General features: G+C 41.3%; 2 protein-coding genes across 15 annotated transcripts in view; one reads left to right on the plus strand and one right to left on the minus strand.

Moving 5' to 3' along the window:
- The window catches only part of RALGPS1 (Ral GEF with PH domain and SH3 binding motif 1), a 469,715-nt gene that overhangs the window by 309,603 nt on the left and 132,326 nt on the right, over positions 1-27,786 (minus strand). The gene's annotated exons all lie outside the window — the stretch shown is intronic.
- Positions 10,327-12,012, plus strand: LOC101446434 (hydroxysteroid dehydrogenase-like protein 2). The gene is given in 3 exon segments (XM_012528497.3): positions 10,327-10,734; positions 10,736-11,094; positions 11,481-12,012. Coding segments are annotated over 3 exon segments (1,257 nt in total). The 3' UTR covers positions 11,971-12,012.

Here is a 27,786-nt window from a genome sequence, read left to right on the forward strand (position 1 = left end):
TCATGAATTGGAAGACTAAATATTGCTAAGATGTCCGTTCTACCCAAACTGATTTACAGATTCAATGCAATCTCAATAAAAATCCCAAAAGTTTTATTTTTCACAGAAATGGAAAAGCCAATAATCAAATTTATTTGGAAGGGTAAAGGGCCACAAATAGCCAAAAATATCTTAAGAAAGAAGAACCAAGTTGGAAGACTCTCACTTCCAGACTTAAAAGCATATTAATTAGCTACAGTGGGGAAAACAGCATGGTACTGGCATAAGATAGACATACTGACCAAAAGAACCAAATCAATAACTCAGAGTTCAGTGATTTTTCACAAGGCTGCTAAGCCCACCCAGCTGGGCCAGGGCAGTTTCAACAAATGGTGCTGGGAGAACAGGATAGCTACACCTGAAAGAAAGAGGACCCCTACCTCACACTTTATACAAAAATGAACTCAAAATGGACCAAGGACATAAATATAAAAGCAACAACCATAAAACTATTAGAAGAAAATGTAGGAAAACATCTTCAGGCTCTTGTATTAGGCAGTAGTTTCTTAAACCTTATACCCAAAGCACATGCAACAACAGAAAAAATAGATAAATGGAACCTCCTCAAATTTGAACACTTTTGTACCTGAAAGGACTTTGTCAGAAGGGTGAAAAGGCACCTGACTCAATGGGAGAAAATATTTGGCAATCACATATCTAAAAAAGACTTAAAAAGACACCTGTCCAAAGAAGAAATATAAATGTCGAAGAAACACAGGAAAAATATTCAACATCACTAGCGATTAGGAAAATATAAATCAGAGCTACAATGAGATATCATATCACACCTATTAGATTGGCCACTATTAAAAAGTCAGAAAACTGTAATTGTTGGAGAGGATGTGGAGAGATAGGACCGCTTATTTACTGTTGGTGAGAATGTAGAATGGTACTGTGGAGGATTGTTTGGCAGTTCCTAAGGAATTTGAATATAGACTTGCCATGTGACCTAGCAATACCATTATTAGGTATATACCCAGAAGAACGAAGAGCAGTGACACAAATAGACATCTGAACATTAGTGTTCATAGCAGCATTATTCATAATAGCCAAAAGCTGGAAACAACCCAGGTGTCCAACAACTGATGAAAGGATAAATTGTGGTGCATACGCACAGTGGAATATTATGCAACAGTAAGAAGAAATGAAGTTGTGAAGCATATGACAACATGAATGAACCTGGAGGACATTATGTTCAGTGAAGCAAGCCAGATGCAAAAGGAAAAATATGTATGACTGCACTATTATGAATGAAATATATTATGTAAACTCATGGAATTAATAATCAGAATATAGGTCCCAGAAAATAGAAGGAGAGTAGAGAATGGAAAGCTGATGGTTAATCTGTAAAGAACTGGTAGATGGTTGTTTGTAAAAAGGAAACAGTAAGAACACATCATGGTGTTTGTGACTAGCAGAGCTATTATAGTGGTTGAAAGGGAAGGCCTAAGGACATTTGTATTACTAGAAGGAAAGCCAAAATATGTAACAAGGAACTGTATAGTGAAACTTCATGTAAAATACAAATATGAGTGATATTGCATATATAAGACTGTTTTTACAAAATATAAATACAAATAAACTAGAGAGAAGGAAATAGGATAGCAGCTATATATGGTAGGGGAAGCAAAGAAAGAATGAGAGGTGATGAGGTTTTTTTTGTTTTTTTTTTTAAGATTTATTTATTCCCCCCCCTCCCCTCCCCACTGCTATGCTCTCTGTCTGCTCTCTCTGTCCATTCTCTCTACATTCTTCTTTGTCTGCTTATCTTCTCTTTTTGTTTTCTCTTTAGGAGGCATGGGGAACTGATCCTGGGACCTTCCAATGTGGGAGAGAGGCACTCAATCACTTGAGCCACTTTAGCTCCCTGGTTTGCTGTGTCTGTGTCTCTTTTTTGTTGTGTTATCTTGTTGGGCCAGCTCTCCACATGGGCCAGCTCTCTGTGTGGGTCAGCTTGCCACCCAGGCCATCTCACTTTCACCAGGAGGCCCCAGAAACCGAACCCAGGACCCTCCATATGGTAGACAGGAGCTCAATCTCCTGAGCTACATTTGCATCCATGATGAGTTTTGTTTGTTTCTGTTTGGTTGGTTGGTTTTTGTTTTTTAATATTATTATTACTAGAAAAATAAAAATCCTCTAAAAATTACTGAAGTGATGAATGCAAACTTATATGATTATACTGAACACCACTGATTATATACTTCGGATGGATGTATGCTTTATTATGTATTAAAAAAATTGATTTGTAAAAAAAGAAAAAAAAAAGCTATGTATCAGGGAGTAGATACAGCTCAAGTGTTTGAGCACTTGTTTCCCATGTATGAGGTCCCAGGTTTATTCCCTCCTAAAAACAAACAAACAAAAAGCCAACTCTCATTGGGGAGAAGATGTAGCTCAATGGTTGAGCACCTGCTTGCCATGTACGAAGTCCTGGGTTCAATATCCAGTCCTCCTAAAAACAACAATAATAACAACAAAAACCTCTATGTACTACATTAATGAAAGATGCTGTTAATGGGGAAAACTGTGGGAGGGAAGGGGATGAGGTATATGGGAAGCCCCTATATTTTTTATAACATTTATATAATCTAAATCTTCTTAAAAATAATAAAAAAGGAAAATAAAATTTTGTCAAATGCATTATTTGTCTTTTCAACAGATTGTTCATTCTGCCTGAAATTCCCTTCCAAACTCCCACCCAACTCCCCACATCACCAATAAGACACAATCCCTTTCATCCTTTAAGGCTCAGTGCCAATGTCTTTCCAGACTCCAAAGCAGAATGAGTGTCTTCATCTTCAATGTTTCCAGAGCCCTCAGAATGCCACGGTATAAGTCTTCATCTGTACTTCAGCTTTCCCGCTATCCTAGGTACCAGGATATGAACCAGATCTCAAGGACTCCAAGTCCAATGCTCTTAACCACTCTGTCCCTCAAGTCTTTGGGGCACTGGCCCCACGCATGCAGTCCTGAATGTTTTGTTGAGCAATGACTTCATGTTATGATGCCAGAGCTTATTCAAACTATGTGCTGCTGAAAAATAGTAGCCTAATCTATTAAGAAATTACTGCATGCAGGCACTGTACTACGTTCTTACATGCCCACTGTAAGGCATGTAACTTTTATTTTCCCTATTTTACATGTGAGAAAATTGAAGCATAAAGAGAAAAAGTAACTCGTCCAAAGTCTTGAAGCTAGGAAGGGTGAAGTGGGATTCAAGGCCAACTTTGATCAGAGTCCATGCTCTTAAGTGTACTGTCAGTGGTTAGTGAACCCAGGAACTCAGTTTTGATAGAATCCTGAACTGAGTAAACCCAGTGTTCATTTTCATCACATTCTAAGAATAACACTTCCCCCTTGACATTGCCCCACACTGAAACTAATGATAAAAACATTTAAATTGGCTCCTGAGAAATTATTGCCACCAGGAAGGCCTAGACAAACCTCCTTTACAATGTGGCCCATGCCCAGAGTCCTGGCAGCCAGCAATCCACTCAGTCCCCACAACCCAATCTGCCATGGTGGGAATGGTGTTCTAGGCCAGTCACTACTCAACTTGTAAGTTAAACAGCTGTGAGCAATTATGCTGCAACATTTATTTAGGTTAACTCACCAATTTTTTATAAAATTGGCCACCTGTTAGAGTCACCAGGAAGCCAGGAAGTTATGGTTCCATATTGTTGACTTCCATTTTCCTTGCTCCCTGCTAAGCCTTAAATCACCATCTGCCTGGCTTCCTCCCAACCCTGAGATGATGCTTTTGGGTCCCCCTTGCAGAAACAAGAAGACACAACAAACTACTTTTCCACCCTCAGCTATCAGTAACATCTTCAAAAAGCTAAACTCACCAGGCGAAGCCCTTACTTTGGGGGAAGTGCTTACACCATAAAATAGGCATCCTGGTGATAACAGTCACTCAACTGGTACAGTCCCCTTCGCACCGTGCCTTAATACAGCCAAATAATTTTCTGCTATTTGCTTCCTCTCTCATTCAGCCATTCATTCATTCTCCACTTAATCAACAAATACTTGGGGGCATAGGGTTACCTTTGGGTGGGGCTTTGCGGGTTTGAGGGGGGCTAGGGATGGGCGGATGGGTAATATCGCCCAAGAAATTGGGGGGAGGGAGGAGCAACATATGAACATAGGAGATTGTCAGGTGTTGGTTGAAAGTAAAATGCTGAGAAAACCTTTTCAAAATATAATTAGGAAAGTTACCTGTTTAAGATACTCAAAGGGGATAATCTGACGCAGGACAGACTCCTAGGGAATATCTGAATGCTCATTTTGCCAGAGTGGGTTATACCATTGGGTAGAGACCCATATAATGAGAGTGAAGGTAGACCCACATCCTGGGGAGGACTAATGCCATCAAATAGAGGGAACTGTATCTCACAAGAGAAAGGGTGGCTCCCAGGGCATTAGGGCAATTGAGCAAGTCAAGCCCTCAACACTGCTACAAGTATCGCTAAACATGGCTCCTCAAGAAATGAAGATTGACTGTCACTGTGGGGCCCAAGGGGAGGGGGAAATAGATATTGAATAGATGGAACCAAAGTAAATGTGAGGGCAAAAGAAGTGTTTCACAAGAGTACACAAGGATGGATATAAAACATGTAATATTACACCAAAAACATATAGGGGATGACAGACTAATAATGTAAACCATAATGTAAAACATAGGATAACTAAAAAATTTAGAAAACTGTATAGCCTAAAGTATGAACCACAATGTAAACACAAATGTTACCTTGTTTGAAAGCTATTGTCTCAATATCTGTACATCAGTTTCAGTAAATATGATATGAATAAGTTAAAAGATTATCGCTGTGGAAGGGAAAAGGTTTTATAATGGATATGTGGGAGGACTACATATTGTATAGATGAATTACTGTGACCTAGGGCTCTTGTGACAAGAAGCTCAATAATTAGGAAAAAAGAAAAGAAAAAGATAGGATGTAGAATTTTTCCAAATCAATATGTATTCTATATCTAACCTTTAAACTCATCGCTATATTCCATTTTACTAGTAAGGGAACCTGACATTATATTGGGCTTCACTTTTCAGGAAGTTTTGGATCACAGAGTGGTTCAACAATGGCAGCAGAGGAATACTGGTATGGGATGTTATTGACAGGCGACATATGGTTGACAGGGAGTTATACAGGGCATGTGTCCAGGGTGCATGGAAATGTTTGGATACACTCAAAGTGGAAACAATTAAAAACAACAGCTGGGGGGGTACTGGGTTCCTGGCCGGGGGTGGGGGGGCTCTGTCGTGGTCCCTAGGGGAGCAGCGGCAGTCCCCCAGGTGCAACGGTAAGGACCAGGAAGGAATGAGGGTTCAAAAGTGAGCCCCTGATACTAATGACTATGCTTGTGAGCCTATACACCTGAAATAAGAACAAGGCCTACAGCAGCACTGTGCCTAGGAGTTCCCTCCTGACAGCCTCCATTGTCCCCTGCTCCCACCCTGCTTTTCGCTTCCTTAAACTTTACCCGCCTGTTCTTCGTAACCTCTCTGTATTATGGTCCTTCTCAGCAGTAGCTTACACTGCTGCCTCCCTCCGCCCCTCCTCCCAGCCACTGTTATCTTCCCCCTCCCAGCCGATCGCTGTTCTCCCTGCCTCATTTCAACCGCCCTCATCCCGTATCCGTCCCGGCACAACCTCTGAAACAACCCCCCTGCCATCAATGGCTTACGCCCTAAACCGCAGGTCCGCCCTTGCCTCTGCAGCCAATCCTCAGCTGCCCCGCAGACATGCCCCTCCCACAACCTCCCCGCCTCCACGAGACTATAAAACCCCATGTACTTCCCTAATAAAATCAGACCTGCGCATAGACCTCGTCTCCGTGGTTTTTCTTCCATCGAACCGCGTGTCCCCACCAAGCCTTGAGCCGCCCGCTGCCGCCCCAGTCCGGCCGTGGGCTCGGCCTGACTCCCGGCAGCGATCCGCCCGCGGTACCGCAGCAGCGGCCACACTCCATGTTACTCAAATGTGGCCAGTCTCGAAGCCTAACTCAGCATCTAAATGCAATGCCTTCCCCCCAGCGTAGGACATGACACCCGGGGATGAGCTTCCCTGGCACCGAGGGATCACTACCAAGTACCAGCTGATGACATAACTAGAAAACGACCTTGAATTAAAGGTTCAACGTAGACCAGCAGAATATCCCTGTCTACATATAATAACAGGAGTTACAAATGCTGTTTGACCTAAAGTAAGGGGGAAATGGAAAGGACAAATGAGTTCATATGGCTATGAGTCTCTAAAAAAAGAGTCTGGAGGTTGTCAGGATTGCCCTTATGCACACCTGAGCAGAGTCTCAGAGACAGATAAAGTAGATACGACCCCAGGTATTGGTTCTTTTGAGGGCTAAAGAGACCCACGGGTTCTATGGTCATGGCAGATGGGGTTCACTACCATGTCAGTTGGCCCTTCTTTGGAGCTGGTGTTTCTGCATGATGGAGCTGGACTCAGATGTGATCTCTTTTCACAAGCCTTTCATGCTACTTTACTGGAATTGTAGTTGGTGCTGGGGTTTAAGATATATCTAGGGGATTTGAATCTCTGGACTGACAATATGATAGCCAGGCCCTGAGCCTCAACAGACTTGCAACCCCTACACTCTGATTTATTGGACTTACCCCACTCAGCTAACATGGAGTTGAAGAATGTCAACCACCACACCATGGAGCCTAGAGTGCCTACAACTGAAAGCAGGAGGATTGCATCCAGTATCCATGTGGAATCTAAACCCCATCTTGACATAGATGTGGAATGAACACAACCAAGCCAAGGTCCACAGGAAGGAGGAATACAGTAAGGATTAGAGTGGACTTAATGATATCCTATTCATGAACTATTGTGGTTAATAATCGAGAAAATGTGGCATTGGTGTGGAAAAAGTGGCCATGGTAGCTGCTGGGTGCAGGGAATGGGAGGAAGAGATGAGATGTGGAAGCATTTTCGGGACTTGGAGTTGTCCTGGGTGGTGCTCCAGGGACAATTGCCGGACATTGTATGTCCTCCCATGGCCCACTGGATGGAACGTGGGAGAGTGTGGGCTATGGTGTGGACCATAGGACATGGGGTGCAGCAATGTCCAGAGATGTACTCACCAGATGCAATGGATGTGTCATGATGATGGGGGAGAGTGTTACTGTGGGGGGAGTGGTGGGGTGGGGGTGGTGGGGGTGAATGGGGACCTCATATTTTTTGAATGTAATATTTTTTAAAAAATGAATAAATTGAGTAGAATTTGGAAAAAAATAAAGTGAAAAAAAAAAAAGAAAAACCAAAAAAAACAAATACTTGTTGAGTATCTACTATATTCCAGACAGTGGGATTACAATGGGGTCCCTAAGGACGCAGACCTCCAGGAACAAGTGAGCATAATTATCTTTTTTCTTCCCAAGTACTTCCAAAGATCTTTGGAAGGAAAGCCAAGAAGGGAGGCCCACCAGGGTGTATAAGTGGTAGGAGGGAGAGAAGATAAGAAAAGGAACTAAGGACAAAAAGAACTATAAAGAAATGCTAAATTTTAATCAGCAATCTGCTGGTTAGTAGTAATATTGAAATTATTTTGAAAGTATTTAATAATATGCTATGGGGAAGCAGACTTGGCCCAGTGGATAGGCCATCCATCCAACATGGGAGGTTCACGGTTCAAACCCCGGGCCTCCTTAACCCGTGTGGAGCTGGCCCACGTGCAGTGCTGATGAGCGCAATGAGTGCCATGCCACGCAGGGGTGTCCCCCATGTAGGGGAGCCCCACATGCAAGGAATGCTCCCCATAAGGAGAGCCGTCCAGCGTGAAAGAAAGTGCAGCCTGCCCAGGAATGGCACCACACACACGGAGAGCTCACGCAGCAAGATGACGCAACAAAAAGAAACACAGATTCCCATGCTGCTGACAACAACAGAAGTGGACAAAAAGAACACTCAGCAGGGGGTGGTGGACTTGACCCAGTGGTTAGGGCATCCATCTATCACATGGGAGGTTTGTGGTTCAAACCCCGGGCCTTCTTGACCCGTGTGGAGCTGGCCCATGTGCAGTGCTGATGCGCGCAAGGAGTGCCCTGCCACGCAGGGGTGTCCCCTGCAAAGGGGAGCCCCACACGCAAGGAGTGCGCCCTGTAAGGAGAGCTGCCCAGCGTGAAAGAAAGTGCAGCCTGCCCAGGAATGGTGCCACACACACAGAGAGCTGACACAACAAGATGACGCAACAAAAAGAAACACAGATTCCCGTGCCGCTGACAACAACAGGAGTGGAAAAAGAAACAAGACACAGCAAATAGACACAAAGAACAGACAAGCGGGGTGGGGGGTAAGGGGAGAGAAATAAATAAATAAAATAAATCTTTTAAGAAAAAGATAATAATATGCTATGACATAATGCAAAAAAGTAATTATTTAATGTTATTAGGAACCAAAATTATCCATGTCAAAGAAAACATATAATATAAAAGAAGTTAAGTAACAACCCTGTAATGTTAGATTTGAATTGGAAAGATCAGTATTATATTAGTCAGGTTTCTATAATATAACATGGTACATCAAACAATCACTAAATCTCAATGGCTTACAATAATATTTATCTCACACTTTTACCTATAGAGTGGTTATAGTTCAGCTGATTTCTGCTGGCTTCCCTTGAGCTTGGCTAGTTTAGCCTGGCACCCAGGTTTTGGATCAGATTCAGGTCATCTATAATGATCTTATTTGGGGACTCAGGCTATAAGAGCAATAGCTACCAGCACATGGTAGAAAGCAGAAGTTCCAAGAGGGTTGGTGGCAGCTTGCTATTCCCTTACCACAGCAGCTCAGCACTTGTACATAGCCATTTCCGCCCATGTTCTATTGTCAAAATCAAGTCATAGTACCAAGCCCAAAGTCAATGAAGTAGGAATTACACACCATCCAAAAGGAAGCTTTCACAATGATAAGGGGGAAGGAAGAATTATATAGATATAATACCATCTAAAATAACTATGATCTCATTTTTTAGATGTGTCCACTGAAGGTTGTAAAAGCATGGCAATCCAGTAGCAATTGGCATACCCTTACCCAGATTGTGTTTTCCAAGTATTATTCCCCACTAAAAGAAACCAGTACCCCTTATAGGAATGCCTGATACCAGGTTGTGGTGGTTTAAAGCTGTATATATCCCAGAAAAAAAACATGTCCTTAACTCCAATCCATTCCTGTGGGTGTGAACCCATTGTAAGTAGGACCTTTTGATGATGTTACTTCAGTTAAGATGTGACCCACCTCAACTGAGATGGGTCTTAATCCTATTACTGGAGTCCTTTATAAGAGAATGAAATTCTGACAAAGAGAGAGAAAGCCAAAGATGGAGCAGCAAGAAGCTGAAATCAGTGAAACCTGGGAGAGAAGGTAGAGACCAGTAGATGCTGCCATGTGCCTAGCCATGAGGCAGTGGAATCAAGGATGACTGGCCATCAGTCTTCAGGAAGAAAGCACTGCCCTGATTTGAATATTTTCCCAGCCTCAAAACCATGAGTGAATAAATTCCCACTGTTTAAGCCAAACTAGTTCACAGTATTTGCTTAAGCAGCCTAGGAAACTAAAACATAGGTCTATGGCAGGAAGTATAAAATATGTCTCTGGGATAACTTGTTGGGCCTGAAAGCAAGCAACCTATCAAAGTCTAAAGGGTTCATATTGAAAGGCTATAGGAGACATGATTAAAGGGCCCTATTGGCTAAAGAAAGCAGTTTATGCATCAAAAAGAATAGTGACCAGAAGAGCATCCTGCAACATCTTTGGAAGAACAGGAGGAGACTGTTCCTCTGCAGAGAAGATTCATGAATAGAGCACACCACGTTGCAGAGGCTGGTGCCCATCCTCCACCGGCAGTGCAAGCCTCCTTGAAAACTATTCTCTGGCTGGAGTTAGAAGCTCCACTCCCCCAAAAGGAGAAGGAAGTGACAGTCAGGCACTGATTTCAGCTACTGATTAGTAAATTAAGCTGGCTAAAGTCCAGTCCTAAGAATAGCTCAAGTTTGAACCTGTCCAAATCCTAAAGAGGCCAGTAGCCTGATGTTTGCAAGGAGTGCCGTGCCACTCAGGGGTGTCCCCTGCATAGGGGAGCCCCATGCGCAAGGAGTGTACCCCACAAGGAAAGTTGCCCCGCCAAAAAAAGCGCAGCCTGCCCCAGAGTGGCACCACACACACGGAGAGCTGACACAGCAAGATGACACAACAAAAAGAGACACAGGATTGCAGTCACTACCGCTGCCTCTGGTCTTTGGGAGCCATGCTACCCAACCCCGGGAAGCTAGCAGGATGTACCATTTTTATCACAGGTGCAAGTCATGGCACTGGCAAGGCTATTGCATTAAAAGCTGCAAAAGATGGAGCAAATATCGTTATTGCTGCGAAGACCAGCAAGGAACACCCCAAACTTGCAGGCACAATCTATACTGCTGCTGAAGAAATTGAAGCAGCTGGAGGAAAGGCCTTGCCATGTGTTGTTGATGTGAGAGATGAACAGCAAATCAGCAGTGCAGTGGAGAAAGCAGTTGAGAAATTTGGAGGTATTGATATTTTGGTGAATAATGCCAGTGCTACTAGCTTGACCAACACATTGGAAACACCTACTAAGAGAGTGGATTTGATGATGAATGTCAACACCAGAGCACCTCCCTTACATCTAAAGCCTGTATATCCCTTATTTGACAAAGACTAAAATTGCTCATATCCTTAATCTTAGCCCACCACTGAATCTAAATCCTTTGTGGTCCAAACAACACTGTGCTTATACCATTGCTAAGTATGGCATATCTATGTGTGTGCTTGGAATAGCAGAAGAATTTAAAGGTGAAATTGCAGTCAATGCCTTATGGCCTAAAACGGCCATACACACTGCTGCTATGAATATGCTGGGAGGATCTGGTATTGAAAGCCAATGTAGAAAAGTTGATATCACTGCAGGTGCTGCATATTCCATTTTCAAAAAGCCGAAAAGTTTTAGTGGCAACTTTATTATTGACGAAAGTATCTTCAGAGAAGAAGGAATAAAAAATTTTGAGGGAAACGGACTTTGGCCCAGTGGTTAGGGCGTCCGTCTACCACATGGGAGGTCCCCGGTTCAAGCCCCGGGCCTCCTTGACCCGTGTGGAGCTGGTCCATGCGCAGTGCTGATGTGCGCAAGGAGTGTTGTGCCATGCAGGGTGTCCCCCGCGTAGGGGAGCCCCACGCACAAGGAGTGCACCCGTAAGGAGAGCTGCCCAGCGCGAAGGAGGGAGCAGCCTGCCCAGGAACGGCGCCGCCCACACTTCCCGTGCCGCTGATGACAACAGAAGCGGACAAAGAAACAAGATGCAGCAAAAAGACACAGAAAACAGACAACCAGGGGAGGGGAGGGGAATTAAATAAATAAAAAAAATAAATCTTAAAAAAAAAAAAATTTTTTGATGTCTACGCAGTTAAGCCAGGCCATCCTTTGTTACTAGATTTCTTCTTAGATGAAATTCCAGATACAATTGCCAAGAAAATGGAATCACACAGTGCTATTCCAGCATTTAAAGAAGAGAAGCAACAGCCACAACCGAAATCACATTCTGGAGCTGTGGAAGAAGCATTTAGAATTGTTAAGGAATCTCTCAGTGACGATGTCGTCAAAGCCACTCAAGCAATCTTTAAGTTTAAACTCTCAGGTGAAGATGGTGGAACATGGTTTCTTGATCTTAAAAGCAAAGGTGGGAATGTTGGATATGGAGAGCGCTCTGGTCAGTCAGATGTGGTAATGAGTATGTCTACTGATGATTTTGTAAAAATGTTTTCAGGAAAACTAAAACCAACAATAGCATTCATGTCAGGAAAATTAAAGATTAACGGTAATCTCTCTCTAGCAATCAAATTGGAGAAACTAATGAATCAGATTAATGCCAGACTGTGAAGGAAAAGGGAAAAAAACAAAAAACAAAAACCACAAAGCTGTCCACCCTAAGCTCAACAAGTAAAAACCTTACCTGTTGAAAATCTAATGTTTGTTTTCTTCTCTATTGTATTATAAGGATATGCATGTTTAATCTCTATAAGTCTTAAAGTTGCTATTAAAACAGCTAGCTAATCAAACATAAGCTTCATTAAGTGGAATTCTGTGTTGGGTTTGCCCTCTGATCATTTACTTTTCTTCCAAGAATATTATTATGAGCAGTTAATCAGGGTCAAGCAATAAAATTAGTTTTTTCTATAGCTGCTTCTCTTGTAAAATGTAATCTCTCTAACAATTGCTTAACATTTTTAGTTTTGGATTATATAACAATGAAAATCTTAATGGTATTTTGGATTTTTATATACTTATTATAAAGAAAATCTTAGGATGTAGAATTTTTCCAAGTCAACATGTATTCTATATCTAACCTTTAAACCCATCGCTATATCCCATTTTGCTAGTAAGAGATCCTGACATGATATTGGGGCTTCAATATTCAGGAAGTTCTGGATCCCAGAGTGGTCCAACAATGGCAGCGGAGGAATACTGGTATAGGATACTATTGACAGGGGATATATGGCTGACAGGGAGCTATACAGGGCATATGTCCAGGGTGCATGGTAATGTTTGGATATACTCATAGTGGCAACAATTAAAAACTAAAGCTGGGGGGGTACTGGGTCCCTGGCTGGGGGTGCTGTGCCGTGGTCCCTAGGGGAGCAGTGGCAGTCCCCCAAGTGCAGCGGCAAGGACCGAGAAGGAATGAGGGTCCAACAGTGAGCCCCTGATACTAATGACTATGCTTGTGAGCCTATATGCCTGAAATAAGAACAAGGCCTAGAGTAGCACTGTGCCTGGGAATTTCCTCCTGACAGCCTTTATGTTACTCAAATGTGGCCAGTCTCGAAGCCTAACTCAGCATCTAAATGCAATGCCTTCCCCCCAGCGTGGGACATGACACCTGGGGATGAGCCTCCCTGGCACCGAGGGATCACTATCAAGTACCAACTGATGATGCAACTGGAAAATGACCTTGAATTGAAGGTTCAATGCGGATCTAGCAGAATATCCCTGTCTACATATAATAACATGACTTTAAAATGCTGTTTGACCTAATGTAAGGGGGAAATGGAAAGGAGAAATGAGTTTATATGGCTACGAGTCTCTAAAAAAGAGTCTGGAGGCTGTCAGAAGGATTGCCCTTATGCACAACTGAGCAGAATCTAAGAGACAGATGAAGTAGATACAATCCCCAGGTATTGGTTCCTTTGAGGGCTAAAGGGACGCACGGGTTCTATGATCATGGCAGATAGGGTTCATTGCCATGACAGATGGCCCTTCTTTGGAGCTGGTGTTTCTGCATGATGAAACTGGACTCAGATGGGATCTCTTTTCATAAGACTATCATGCTACTTTACTGGAATTGTAGTTGGTATTGGGGTTTAAGATATATTTAGGGGATTGAATCTTTTTACTGACAATATGATAGCCAGGCCCTGAGCCTCAACAGACTCCAGCTCCTACAATCTGATTTATTGGACTCACCTCACTCAGCTAAGATGGAGTTGAAGAAGGACAACCACCACAACATGGAGCCTAGAGTGCCTACAACTGAAAGCAGGAGGATTGCATCCAGTAACCATGTGGAATCTGAGCCTCCTCTTGACATAGAGGTGCAACAGACACAACCAATCCAAGGACCTCAGAGAAAAGGTGGCATTGGAGTGGGAAAAGTGGACATGGTGGCTGATGGGTATGGGGAATGGCAGGAAGAGATGAGATGTGGAGGCGCCTTTGGGACTTGGAGTTGCCCTGGATGGTGCTTCAGGGGCAATCACCGGACATTGTTAATCCTCCCAGGGCTCACTGGATGGAATGGGGGAGAGTGTGGGCCATGATGTGGACCAATGACCATGAGGTGCAGAGATACCCAGAGATGTACTTACCAAATGCAATGGATGGGTCATGATGATGGGAGTGAGTGTTGCTGGGGGGGAGGGGTGCGGTGGGGGTGGTGGGGTCGAATGGGACCTCATATTTTTTTTAATGTAATATTTTTACAAAATCAATAAAAAAAATAAATATTAATAAGAAAAAATAAATAAATAATAAGAAAAAAAAGAAGAAAAAAAATAAAGTTCTTTTGCATTCTCCTTTAAAAAAAAAAAAGAAAATCTTGTACAGTGCATTAACACTGAAATCACATAGTAAACTACTTAAGAAATACTATTTGTGAATCCTATTCAAAAGTATGTAAGAAATATCCAAAAGTAAAATAATTTTCTCTCAAAATAAAAAAAATAAGAGACACAGATTCCTGGTGCCACTGACAAGAATGCAATGCCATTGAGAAGAACACAAAACAAATGGACACAGAGAGCAGACGGGGGGCGGGGGGAAGGGGAGAGAAATAAACTAAAAAATAAATCTTTTTTTTAAAAAAAGAAACCATCAATGAGGAGGATCAGACCAGAGACATTTCAGACAAAGACTTTTAAAAAACAGTCCTAAATATGCTCAAAGAACTAAAGGAAAACATGAACAAAGTACTAAAGAAAATCAAGAAAACAACAGATGAATGAAAAGAGATGGAAATTAAGAAAAAGAACCAAAACAAAGCTCAAGATCACAGTAACAAAAGTTTAAAATCCCTTAGAAGGAATTCAACAGATTAGAGCTGTCAGAAAGCAGCAGTGGACTTGAATGAAGTAAGACAATTGAAATCATCCATTCTGAGGAGCAGAAGGAAGAATGAAGAAAAGTAACAAAATCCGAGGAACTCATGGGACACCATCAAGCATACAATATATGCATTATGGAAGTCCCAGAAGGAGAAAAAATAGAGAAAAGGGAGAGAGAGAATATTCAAAGAAATAATGGGTAAAAACCTCCCAAATTTAATAAAAGACATGAACATACACATTGAAGATGCTCAACAGACTCCAAATAGGATAAACTCTAATAGGCCCATGCCACACCATGTTATAATCCAACATTTGAATGCCAAAGATAAAGAGAGAATTCTGAAAATCACAAGAGAGAAGCAACATGTCATGTAAAAGAGACCTTAATAAGATTAAATATTGACTTTTCATTGGAAACCATGGAGGCAATAAGGCAGTGGGAAGACATATTTAAAGTGCTGAAAGAAAAAAAAAAGCTAAACAAAGTGAGGGAGGGATTAAGACACACCCAGATGGAGTTTACCACCAACAGACTGACCCTACAGGAAATGCTAAAAGGCACTAGATAAATGATTGAAAGTAAAGGACACCAGACAATTGACTGAAGTCACCTGAAGAAATAAACATCTCCAGTAAAGACAATGACATAGGTAAATACTACTGTATTTTTCATTTGTAACTCCACTTTTTCTTCCTATAGCATCTAAAGGCAAATATATAAAATGTAATGATCAATAAATGTTTTTAAACTCATAATGTATAAATATGTAATTTGTGACAAGAACTACATAAAGATGGGGGATAGTGAATAAGAGAATATAGTTTATGTATGCTATTGAAATTAAGTTATATCAAAGCAAACAGACTGTTATTGATTTAGGATATTAAATTTAAGCCCCATTGTAACCAAAAAGAAAATATCAGAGAACATGTAAACCCAGAGAGACAAAAAGCAGAATACAGATTACCAGAGGGGAGGACCAGGGCAGTGGGGAAGTTCATGCAAAATGGGTATAGGTTTAGGGTGAAGGGAAAGTTCTAAAAATGGATAGTGGTGTGGATACTGCAATATTGTGCATTGTGAATGTGATTATACCCACTGTATGGACTGCCTGGGAGGGGTTGGGATGGGAGGATTTATGTTATATATATGCTTCCACAATTTAAAAGAAAGAAAGAGAATCTAAAGAGATGATGGTAATTAAATAAATTGCATGTTACTGGGTGGGATCTAAGAATGAAGTCTCAAAAGGACATTAGGGGGAAATAAGAAAAAAATTGAATATAGAATATAAATTTTTATTAATGTTAAACTTCTTGAACCTGATAACTGCACATAAGGTGATTACATAAGTGGATATCCTTGTTCATAGAAATTGTACATGGAAGTAGCATGTGTTCAAGGAAGACGATGTACACATAAACGTTCAGAAAATAGATGAGATAGAGATAGGGAAAGAGATAAAGAAGGGAGGGAGAGAAAATTAATCATATGGCAAAGGTGGCAAAAATGTTAAAATTGGTAGATCTGGGTGGGGGGATGTTGGTGTTCTCTGTTTAATGTTTGTATTATTTTTTCAACTCCCCTGTAAATTTGAAATTATTTCAAATTTAAATGTTATAAAGAAAAAAGAGAAGTTAAGAGATATAACAACCAAATGCAATGTGTGGGCACTGTAATTGCTGCTTTTGTTGTTTTTTGTTTGCTTTCTGAGACAACTAGGGAAATCTGAAATTCAATTGATTATCTGATACCAAGGAATTATTGCTAATTTTGTTAGGTGTGATCATACCATGGTGGTTATGCTAGGGAATAGCCATTTCTTAAAAGCTGCGTCTGTAGTCTGAAAAAAGGAAAATAAAACAATATTAGGTGTTTGATACTTTAAAGTTCAGGAAAAAAAGAAAAAAAAGAGGCAGATGAAGTAGTATGGCAAAAACTTGGTAATTGTTCAATCTGAGTTATAGGTGTATGGCGGTTCACTTTACTGCTTTTTATGTGTTATCTTTAAAAGTTCTAATAATAATAAACATTACAAAGAAGAGAAGGGAGAAGAAAGTGAACTGGGAGGCAGAAGGATAGGAGAAAGGCAGGGAGAGGGGATAAGAAGGGAAGGCATTTATCCTAGAGTAAGCCAGAGATGGACACAAAGAGGTACTAGTAGGTGACACTCATGGGCAAGATAACAACAGTAAAAATAGCTATAAACTCTGAATTCCTGTTGCCTGGATTCATACCTTATTCCTATCACTTACTTGTGGCAAGTTACCCAGGTGGTTATATTATCTCCCTCTACCTAAGTTTTCTCTTTGTGTAAACAGAGTAATAATTGCACTTACTAGGATGAACTGAAGATAAAAATGAGATAACACACACGTAAAACGTTTAGATGCCTGATACAAGCCACACATTCAAAAAATAGCAATTGTGATTGCTGTTATTAAGTTTTACTAGATTTTAGCCTCTGCACTAAGTGCTTTACACACATTCTCTCATTTAATTCTCCAAATAGCCCTATGAGGGAGGTATTCTTACTATTCCCATTATATGAATAAGGAAATTGAAACCCAGAGTGATGAAGCAATTTACCTAATATCACATAGCTGGTCACTGGCAGAGCCAGAATTGCTGAAGTTCTGGAATCAGATGATCTGAATTTGAATGTCTGACCTGAGTGACTGTGTGTAGGCATCCTTGAATAAGTCCTCCAGTGATTCTTATTTCGATATTCAGCTCTTCTGTAGTCCCTCCCTCACTGAATAGGGCTGACCTATGTAATCAAAAGGATTCTACAAAAATGACCAAGTGTGATTTCTGAGGCTATATCATAAAAGTCATGCTGGCTATGTCTTGTTCTCTTGGAACACTTTCTCTAAAGAAAGTAACCTGCTATGTCATGAGGACACTCAAGCAGCCCTATGAAAAGGTCTATGTGCCAAGGAACTGAGGTCTCCTGCCAAAAGCCAGAATTAATTTGCTAGGATTGTGAATGAGCCACCTTGGAACCAATCTTCCAGCCCCACTCAAGCCTTCAAATAGCTATAGCCCTGCCAACACTTTGACTACAGTCTCGTGAGAGACCCTAAGCCAGACCCACTTAGCTAAGCAGCTCCTGTATTTTCCAACTACAGAAACTGTGGGAGATATTAAATGCTTGTTGTTTTAAGCTACTACATTTAGAGATAATTTGTTACACAACTGTAAAGGACTAATACAGTAACCATGGAATAAGTTACAATACTTAACATATCTGAGCTTCAGTTTCCTCATCTATAAAACAAAGATAATAAGAATAGCTGCATCATAAGGTTGTTGTGAGGATTAAATGATATACTGCATCTAAGGTGCCCAGCCTAGAACCTACACACAGTTAAGTGCTTAGGAAAATGGGAACAACCCAGGCCTGTTCACCCAAGAACCTATATCATTACTAATGGGACACCTCAACTGAGAACCCAGTAACAGAGTCTTCATCAGTACCTACCCATTTCCAAACCCATACTTAAGCAGTGAGCCATTGGGTGCTCAGGGCTGAGCTCTGGGGGGCTAGAACCAACCAAGGACACAGAGGAAAGAGCATGAGTGGGCAAAGACTGCCCACTCCTCTGTCATTGTAAGCTGCCCACCTGGCAACACCACAGACTCAAAGAACCCCCATGGCTGTGAGATTTTAGAAGCCATCATGTTCAAATCTCCCCCAGCACCCATCAAAGCAAGTCTCCTTGACCACACCCTCTTTGCATGCTAATCCCTCTGCCTGAAATGTTCTTCTTCCAAGACTATCACTAATACCATCCAAAAGCTTCCAGGTCTCACTGTAACTTTTCACAGCCCAGCTCAAAGACTTCCAGATCTACAAAGGTGGGACTCATGTCCATTGGGAGCCTTCTTTTCTTCAAGATAAATAGCCCTAGCCCCTTATTAATAAGCAGAATTGGCAAATTTCACGCTGGCAATACCCAAACAATGCAGGAAGTAGATACTTGAGGCAGGACTAGAGAGATGACTAACTAGGAGATAGAGTTGATGGCACCCAGAGTCAGAAATCCAAGATGTCACATCCAAACCCAGCAGCATCAGTACCACTGTGGAGGATCTTAAAGGCCTATGGAGAGCTCATAAGCTGTATTTCTCAGACAATGGAAAACTATACAATGTCCTTGGAGAGCCTGGAAACCTAGAAGAATGACAGTATCCATGTCAAAGGAGGTGAGAACTCACCATGTTCTGCACTAGTCAAGCCATCTGCACTAGTCAAGCCATATCCACATGGAGTAGAGGCTGTGCTTGGGTTCTAGGCTCAGACAGGCCTGATTCAAGTCCTGGTTTCATGGCCCATGGCCAATACCATTCTCATTCTCTATGTGGGGTTGGATTGAGAATAATCTGAGTTAGTATCTAGGCAAGAACAAATCATTATGAAACAAGGATTTCATGAAGCAAACTATCAATATATAATCATCTGTATCTCTGGTTTTCATCTTGGCCTAGGTACCACTGGAAAGTTGTTTAAAAGCAGATCCCCAGCCCATCTCTAAACTTATGGAATCAGAATTTTCAAGGACAGGGTATAGGCATCTGTATTGTCACAGAGCTCATCAACTGATTCTGATGCACAGCCAGTGTTGAAAAGTACCGGTCCACAGGTTTCCTGATTTCCTAGGAGTCCAGGTCACTCACAATTTCCATTTTGCTCTCAGATGCTGACCTCTGCTTCCTGTAAAGCCTTGCCAGCATGAAACTTGCAACTGTTTTATTTGTGTCCTTCCAACTCTGGGGTAGTCCAGCCATAAATGGCAGGCATCCCCACGAGGAAAAATTCCAGTTTTCACTCTGCTAACGACAATAACAGCAAAAGATCTGGTGAATCTTTTCCCCAGGCCCTCCTGTTAACCACAATTTTAACAATGACAATGAGAAGCAAATACTTCCATCTTATAGCTAACACCATATAGATCCCAGATCTGGGGTTCCTCCAGATACCTCAAAGCAATTCTTCATTCTCAGCATGCATCAAAATCAACTGGCAATCTATATGATGATATGCATGTTTGTTTTCTAAGTTCACAGTGATTATTATATACTTATTATTTATGTATGTTCATGTATGAATGACACATTTCAATAAAATTTAAAATAAATAATGATTTTTAAAAATCAACTGATAAGCTTTTACAAAATAAAGTTGACTGGGTTCCAGCTCCCAAACCAGAGATTGATATTTAATGGTTTAGGGTTGGTTTAAGCATATTATGTTTTAAAAGCTGCCAGGGCAAACCTAATATGCAACCATTGTGGAAAACTGCTGTTCCACACTAAAATCCTTAAAATAAAAAAATCTCCATTTTAATATCGTATCACAACTTAAAACAAAAGATGGAAAATTAAGATATGACTTGGATGAGGTACCTTCCAAATGGAGTGCTCAGGGGAAAATCTTGGTCTGGTCCTAATAGTGTCCCTGATTAGAAAGACCTCCCTCCCTCCTACAATTATCCTAGGCAGTGATCCCAGCCTCTTTAAGCACAGAGAGTGAGTCAAGGAGTTACCAGTTCACAAAACAACCCCATTTAGAAACTCTACATTCAGGATTCACGACTGGCTGGTCTGCCACCTGATGCTGAGTACAAAGAATATAGTTCGATTGACCTAAACTGCCCAGATCAGACTCAAAGAGAAAACCTGATCAGAGAGAATTATCTCAGCATCAGTCGAGAACAAAGGCAATTATCACAGAACTATTTCCCCCAAAGCCCCCAAAATACAATGGACTTACTAGTGAATTTATTTGTTTTTATTTTTTAATTAGAAAGAATGAATAGTTTTACAGGTTACCAGGGCAGGAGTGGGGACGGGGAATGGGAAGTTAACACTGAACTGGTACAGAGTTCCTATTTTGGTTGATGGAAAAGAATTGGTAATGGATGACAGTGATGGTGGCACAACATTGTGAATGTTATTGTATTACCGAACTGTATACTTGAAAAATAGTTAAAATGGGAAACTTAAAATTGCACTGTGTAACCAAAATAAATTTTTTTTAAAAAAGAATGGATAATTCCACATTAGAACAAAACATAAAAAGCCAGTCAATTCAAAAGACTGACCACAGTGAAAGATGGCAGAGTAGGAAATTTCAAAAATCAGTTCTTCCACTGAAACAACTATTGAAATGGCAGGAACTATAGGAATAAACTATTTTGAAACTCTAGAGTTTAGCAGAACACTGTGCAGCATCCAGGGAGAAGAGGGAGGAAGAGGCTGGTAAACTGCAATAAATACTGGTGACTTCTACTCTCCCTGCAGTGACTATAACCCCCCATCTCCCAGCCTCATAGGGGGCAGCAGTAGGGACAGCAGCTCAGGCTCCTCACACAGATTGCTGGTATCAGGGTAGAACATAAACAGCGAGTTCTAAAACCTCCAGGTGTTTATGGTCTGATCATTGCTTTGACTAGCTATTTCAGATCACTGGAGGCAGGTTCTCAAGGCAGACATTGGTCCAAGCCACCTCAGGTAAAGACAGCAGAGGAATCTTAAAAACAGTTACTTGGGAAACGGACTTTGGCCCAGTGGTTGGGGCGTCTGTCTACCACATGGGAGGTCCCCGGTTCAAGCCCCGGGCCTCCTTGACCCGTGTGGAGCTGGCCCATGCGCAGTGCTGATGCGCGCAAGGAGTGCCCTGCCACACAGGGGTGTCCCCCGCGTAGGGGAGCCCCACGCGCAAGGAGTGCACCCATAAGGAGAGCCGCCCAGCGCGAAGGAGGGAGCAGCCTGCTGAGGAATGGCGCCGCCCACACTTCCCGTGCCGCTGACGACAACAGAAGCGGACAAAGAAACAAGACGCAGCAAATGGACACAGAGAACAGAAAACCGGGGGAGGGGAATTAAATAAATAAAAATAAATCTTTAAAAAAAAAAAAAAAAAAAACAGTTACCTTCCTCAAACTATGGAAAATTGTTAAAGGTCTGCAAGTGCTTAACCAAGAAAAGACAGCTTCAAAAGCCATACAAAGAAGCTCCTGGCACTCTTGCTGGCCTTTCCACCATATCCCCTATAATGCAGGGTGGAGCCAGCCTGCACTCCCATTGTGAGTCCCTGGATCTCATTTAGAGGGAGCAGAGTGGCCCCTGTACTGGATTGAATGTATGTCAGTCCCAATCTATCAGGTGGAAGTCTAAGGAACTAAACTGGGGAACTTGTCTCAGGCTCCCCCTCCCAGATTGTCCTGAGGACAGAGAAGTGGCTTACAAGCAGCAGGGAGAGTATAAGAAACAAATCAAAGAGACCTGGGACAAAGGACTACCTGCCTTAAGTCACACAAGAGAACACTCCTGAGGGGGTGAAAGTATATTTCAAAGGGAGCAGAGAGGACAGTCACTACAGCTCTTGTAAACTGTAAACAGGGGAATTCCAAAGGCCAGGAGCAAGCACAAACCCAGGAAAAGAAGCAGGCTCCAGAGCACCAAACAGATTCATATAAGACTGAGAAGACCCTGAACTTTGCATTTGCCTCTAGTTGATCTTCTTGATTGGAGAGCTTAGCTCTGAAGGAAACCTTTAGACAAAGTAAAGCCAGTTTGCAAAGACTGTGAAAGATTATTTTTGCTATAGTTTTCTTATTGTTTTGATTAGCTCTTGGCATTCAAGAAAATCTCTGTCATACCACTAGCTAGATACAAACTTAAGGAACAGACAGCTCAGGGACTAAATCCCAGAGTGAACACTTTAAAACATTAAAATATACAGTGTGCAACAAAAGATTACAAGACAAACAAAGAAGAACTAGGAAATGAGGGGCCCTTCAAAGAACAAGAAAAAATCCAGAAACAATCAATGAAGAGGACTAGACTTTGGACTAACTAGACAGAGGCTTTTAAAATACGATCCATGATATGCTCAAAGAAATAAAGGAAAATATAGAGAAAGAACTAAAGGGCATGAGAAAAAATGATGAATATACAATATGGAAATCTTTTTAAGATTCACGGCAGAAAAGAAATAGAAATACTGGTATTGAAGAACACAATAATTTAAATAAAAAATTCCCTAGACAGTTTCAACAGCAGATTAGAAGGCAAGAAGAAAGAAAAAGTGATCTTGAAGACAAAACAACTGAAATGATTTAGGCTGACAGGCAGAAGAAAACAGCAATAAAAAAGAATAAACAGGCAGCCATTCCAGACAAAGCCGCCCTGGAGACACTGCGGACAGGGCAGGCCGTGGGGGCCAGAGAGCTTTGGGAACCAGCGGCTGCACTCTGCTTCACAGCGGACCAGCTGTGTGGTGATGGAGTCCTGCCAGAGCAGGCTGTTTCAAGAACCTGCAGGGAGGGAGGTGTCTGACATCAATCTAGCGAGACTACAGCAGAATTGGTGCTTGCTCCAGGTAGAACTGCGGGTTTCTAACACTGAACCTGGAAGCCGTGGGAAGGTAAATCCCTTCCCCCTAGGGCTAAGAGCCTCAGCATTCACTGAGATCTACTGGTCATGGTGTGGAGTCTCCAAGCCCCATGTTCCCCAAAGGCATGAACCCCAAACTTTGTCCCCTGAACCCCTACGGCCCACGTTTCACAGACCTACATACCCCGAGTCCACATTCTCCCAGGCCTCTGTTTCCTGAGCCCAGCACTCCCAGAAATCCAGCATTGCCCTACCCCTCTGGTCTCAGACTAACTCCAGGAGTGGGAGAGTTTAAGTGGGAGGTGCAGAGGGGCCCAAGGAGTGTACGTTCAATTTTCTGGTCCCCTCCCCCCTCCTTTTAATGAGTTTAGAGGAGCATATCCGCTGTCTTGGGGAGAGCCTAGAAAGAGAGGAGAGGCGAATCTGGTGAGAGAGCCCGATTTACCTAAACACTCTGGGATAGGAAACTTGTTCTGGGAGAAGGTGGAGTCAGAAAATTAACTAGCCCCCTTGTAGCACATCTAAGGGAGAGGGACAGTAGGATGTGCTTTAAAGGCTTCCAATAGCATATTTAGGATTCCTGGCAAGGGGTGTGTGCTCTCTCAAGAAATTAAGAGACATTATTTTCTCAGGTGAGTTGGTTCACAAGGGACCCATTTGAATTTGCTACAGGAGCCCTCACACAGCCTTCCTGCTGTCTTGGGAGAGAGGGAAGTGAGGAAGGGAGAAAGGGGGAAGGTCAGACTAATAAGCAGTTTATTCAATTGCAAAGAGGATTCTTTGCCTGAGGCCTTGTCTGGTCTTGTTTGCTGGTTTGGTTTCTTGTATTTCCTTCCTCTTTATCCCCCTCACTGACTTTTTCTTTTTCTTTTTTTTTCCCTTCTCTTGTTCTTGCTCTGCTTTTTTTTTTTTCTTCTCTCTTTCTTTTTCCTTTCTTTTTTCTTTTTTTATATTAGTGCTGCAGGCAACATTTCTTATTTGCTGTGCTTCCTCATCCTCAATTTTCTCTCTTCTGTGTGTACTGATTTTGGCTACCAAAGCTATCCCCTTTCCTTTATATCATTCTCTCCTCCATCATTTATTGTTTCTCTTACATTCTACCTCCGTTTAGTCCCCAATATTTCTGACTTTTTATCTCTAATATCTCTAATCTGTTTCCTATCATTTATTCACTCTTTATATTATTGTCCTTTCTTTTCTTTTTCCCTCTCTCCTGACCACACTGACCTTTTATTCATATTATATTCCTCCCCATATTCAGTTTACTATCTCATTATAGGTACTCCACTTTTTTATGGTTATAACTATACACAGCTTACATGAGTTCAATATCCATTCTCCTAGATTTCACATGGTTCTTCTGCTAACATTCACTACCAATACTACTACTATAGTTTTCTTTTCTTGCCCCTTTTGCTTTCTCTGGACCTAATATATTCCTTCAAGGAAACAACAAGGAAATAGAATAGAAGAACAAAGTGACAAAGAGAAGACTTAACATGCACACAAAAACAACAACTAATTAAACCCAAGACTAGACAAAGAAGACAATCAACAGAATAAATCCAACAAGATAAAATGATGACCAGACAGCAACAAAAAAACTACAGACCATACCAATAATCAGGAAAACATGGCCCAATCCAGTGAACAAACTAAAAACCAGGAAGAGAAGTGGAACATTGAACAAGTAATTAAAGCTCTCAAGACATGTATCATGGACCAATTCAATGACGTGAAGGAAGAGATTAACCATATTAAGAAAACACTTGGAGAGCATACAGAAGAAATTGTGATCATGCACAAAAAGATCACAGATATGACGGGGATCAAGAGCACAATCCAAGAAATCAAAAACACACTCTAGCAAATAACAGCAGATAGAAGAGGCAGAGGAAAGAATTAGTGATGTGGAAGACAATACATCTGAAATCAAACAGATAGTAGAATTAATCAATAAAAAGATAGAAAAAATCCAGCAGGAACTTAGGACCTGAATGACAATGCAAAATGCACAAACATATGCATTATAGGCATCCCAGAAGGAAACAAGAAGGGAAAGAGGACAAAAGGGGTGTTGGAGGAAATAATGGCTGAAAACTTCCCAAACCAATTGAGGGAGATGCATGTACATGTCCAGGAAGCACAACATACCCCAAACTGCATAAATCCCAACAGGCCTGCCCCAAGACATATACTTGTCAAATTATTCAATGCACAAGACAAAGAGAAAATACTAAAAGCAGCAAGAGAAAAGAGAACCATCACAATCAAGGGAAGCTCCATAAGATTAAGTGCTGATCTCTCATCTGAAACCATGGAGGCAAGAAGCAGTGGTATGACATAGTCAAGGTACTGAAAGAAAAGAATTTCCAACCAAGAATACTCTGTCCAGCAAAGTTAGCATTCAAAAATGACGGAGAGTTCAAAATAGTCACAGATAAACAGAAACTAAGAGAGTATGACAAAAATAATCCTGGCCTTCAAGAAATACTAAAAGGAGTTCTACAGGAGGAAAGAAAAAAACAGGAGAGAAAGAGTTAGAGGAGAGTATAAGAACAACTAAAACTACAAAAAGAGGAAAAAAATCAAACAACATATGACAAACACAAATCCAAAGAAAATATGGCTAATATAAGTAATTCCTTGAAAGTAATAACACTAAATGTCAATGTATTAAATTCACCTTTTAAGAGACACAGATTGGAAGACTGGATAAGGAAATATGACCCATCGATATGTTGCCTATAAGAAACTCATCTTAGACCCAGGGATTCAAGGAGATTGAAAATGAATGGCTGGAAAATAATCTTCCAGGCAAACAGTAACCAAAAAAGGGCAGGTATAGCTACATTAATATCAGACAAAATAGATTTTAAATGCAAAACTGTTGTGAGAGACAAAGATGGACACTACATATTAGTGAAAGGGATAACCTTTCAAGAAGAAAGAACAATCATAAACATTTATGCCCCTAACAAGGGCACCTCCAAATACATGAGGCAAACACTGGAGAAACTAAGTGAAGGAATAGATGCTTCTACAATTTTAGTGGAGGACTTTAACACACCACTATCACCATCGGACAGAACATCTCAAAAGATAATTAATAAAGAAACAAAGACTTCGAATAATATATTAGAGGATCTGGACCTAATAGACATATACAAAACATTACACCCACATACAGCAGGATATACATTTTTCTCAAGTGCTCATGGATCATTCTCCGAGAGAGACCACATGCTAGGCCACATCTTACACCACAAAGAAAGTCTCAATGAATTCAGAAAGATCAAAGTCATACAAAATAATTTCTCTGACCACAGTGGAATGAAACTGGAGAGCTGCAAGGGCCAGAGGCCCAAATTTGGCACCAAGATATGGAAGTTAAACAACACAATCTTAGAAAAACAGTACATCAAGGAAGAAATCTCAACAGAAATCAATAACTACCTTGAAAATAATGAAAATGATAACACAACATATCAAAACTTATGTGATGCAGCAAAAGCTATACTGAGAGGAAAATTGATAGCCACAAATTCATACATAAAAAAAGAAGAGCTAAAATTGAAGAACTGAACAATTGGAGGAATTAGGAAAAAAATAAATAAAACTAACCAACCCTGAAGAAAGAAGAGAAATAACAAAGATCAGAACAGAAATAGAAATGAAATAGAGGGAAACGGACTTTGGCCCAGTGGTTAGGGCGTCTGTCTACCATATGGGAGGTCCGCGGTTCAAACCCCGGGCCTCCTCGACCCGTGTGGAGCTGGCCATGCGCAGTGCTGATGCGCGCAAGGAGTGCCGTGCCACGCAAGGGTGTCCCCCGCGTGGGGGAGCCCCCATGCGCAAGGAGTGCGCCCGTGAGGAAAGCCGCCCAGCGTGAAAAGAAAGTGCAGCCTGCCCAGGAATGGCGCCGCCCACACTTCCCATGCCGTCTGATGACAACAGAAGCGGACAAAGAAACAAAAGCAGACAAAGAAACAAGACGCAACAAATAGACACCAAGAACAGACAACCAGGGGAGGGGGGGAAATTAAATAAATAAATAAATCTTTTAAAAAAAAAAAAAAGAAATGAAATAGAAAATAGGAAAGCACTTGAAAAAATAAACAAAACAAAGAGCTGGTTCTTAAAAAGAGAGAAGATGCAAATACACAAAATAAGAAATTAGAAGGGTGATATCACCACTGACCCCACTGAAATAAAGACTATCATAAGAGGATACTTTGAAAAACTGTATTCCAACAAGAAAGACAATTTAGAGGAAATGGACAAATTCCTAGACACACATAAGCAGTCTACATTGACAAAAGAAGAAATCAATGATCTCAACAAATCACAAGTAAAGAGATAGAATCAGTCATTAAAAACCTCCCAACTAAGAAGAGCCCTGGGCCAGATGGCTTCACAGGTGAATTCTACCAAACATTCCAGAAAGAAATAACAATGATTTTGCTTAAACTCTTCCAAAAAATTGAAATAGAAAGAACATCGCCTAATTCCTTTTATGATGCCAACATTACCCTAATGCCAAAGCCAAACAAAGACACCACTAGAAAGGAAAATTACACACCAATCTCTCCAATGAACCTAGATGCGAAAATCCTCAACAAAATACTTGCTAATCATATTCAACAACACATTAAACAAATTATACACCACAACAAAGTGTGTTTCATT

This window comes from Dasypus novemcinctus, chromosome 8, assembly GCF_030445035.2.
Source record: "Dasypus novemcinctus isolate mDasNov1 chromosome 8, mDasNov1.1.hap2, whole genome shotgun sequence".
Taxonomy (NCBI): Eukaryota; Metazoa; Chordata; class Mammalia; order Cingulata; family Dasypodidae; genus Dasypus; species Dasypus novemcinctus.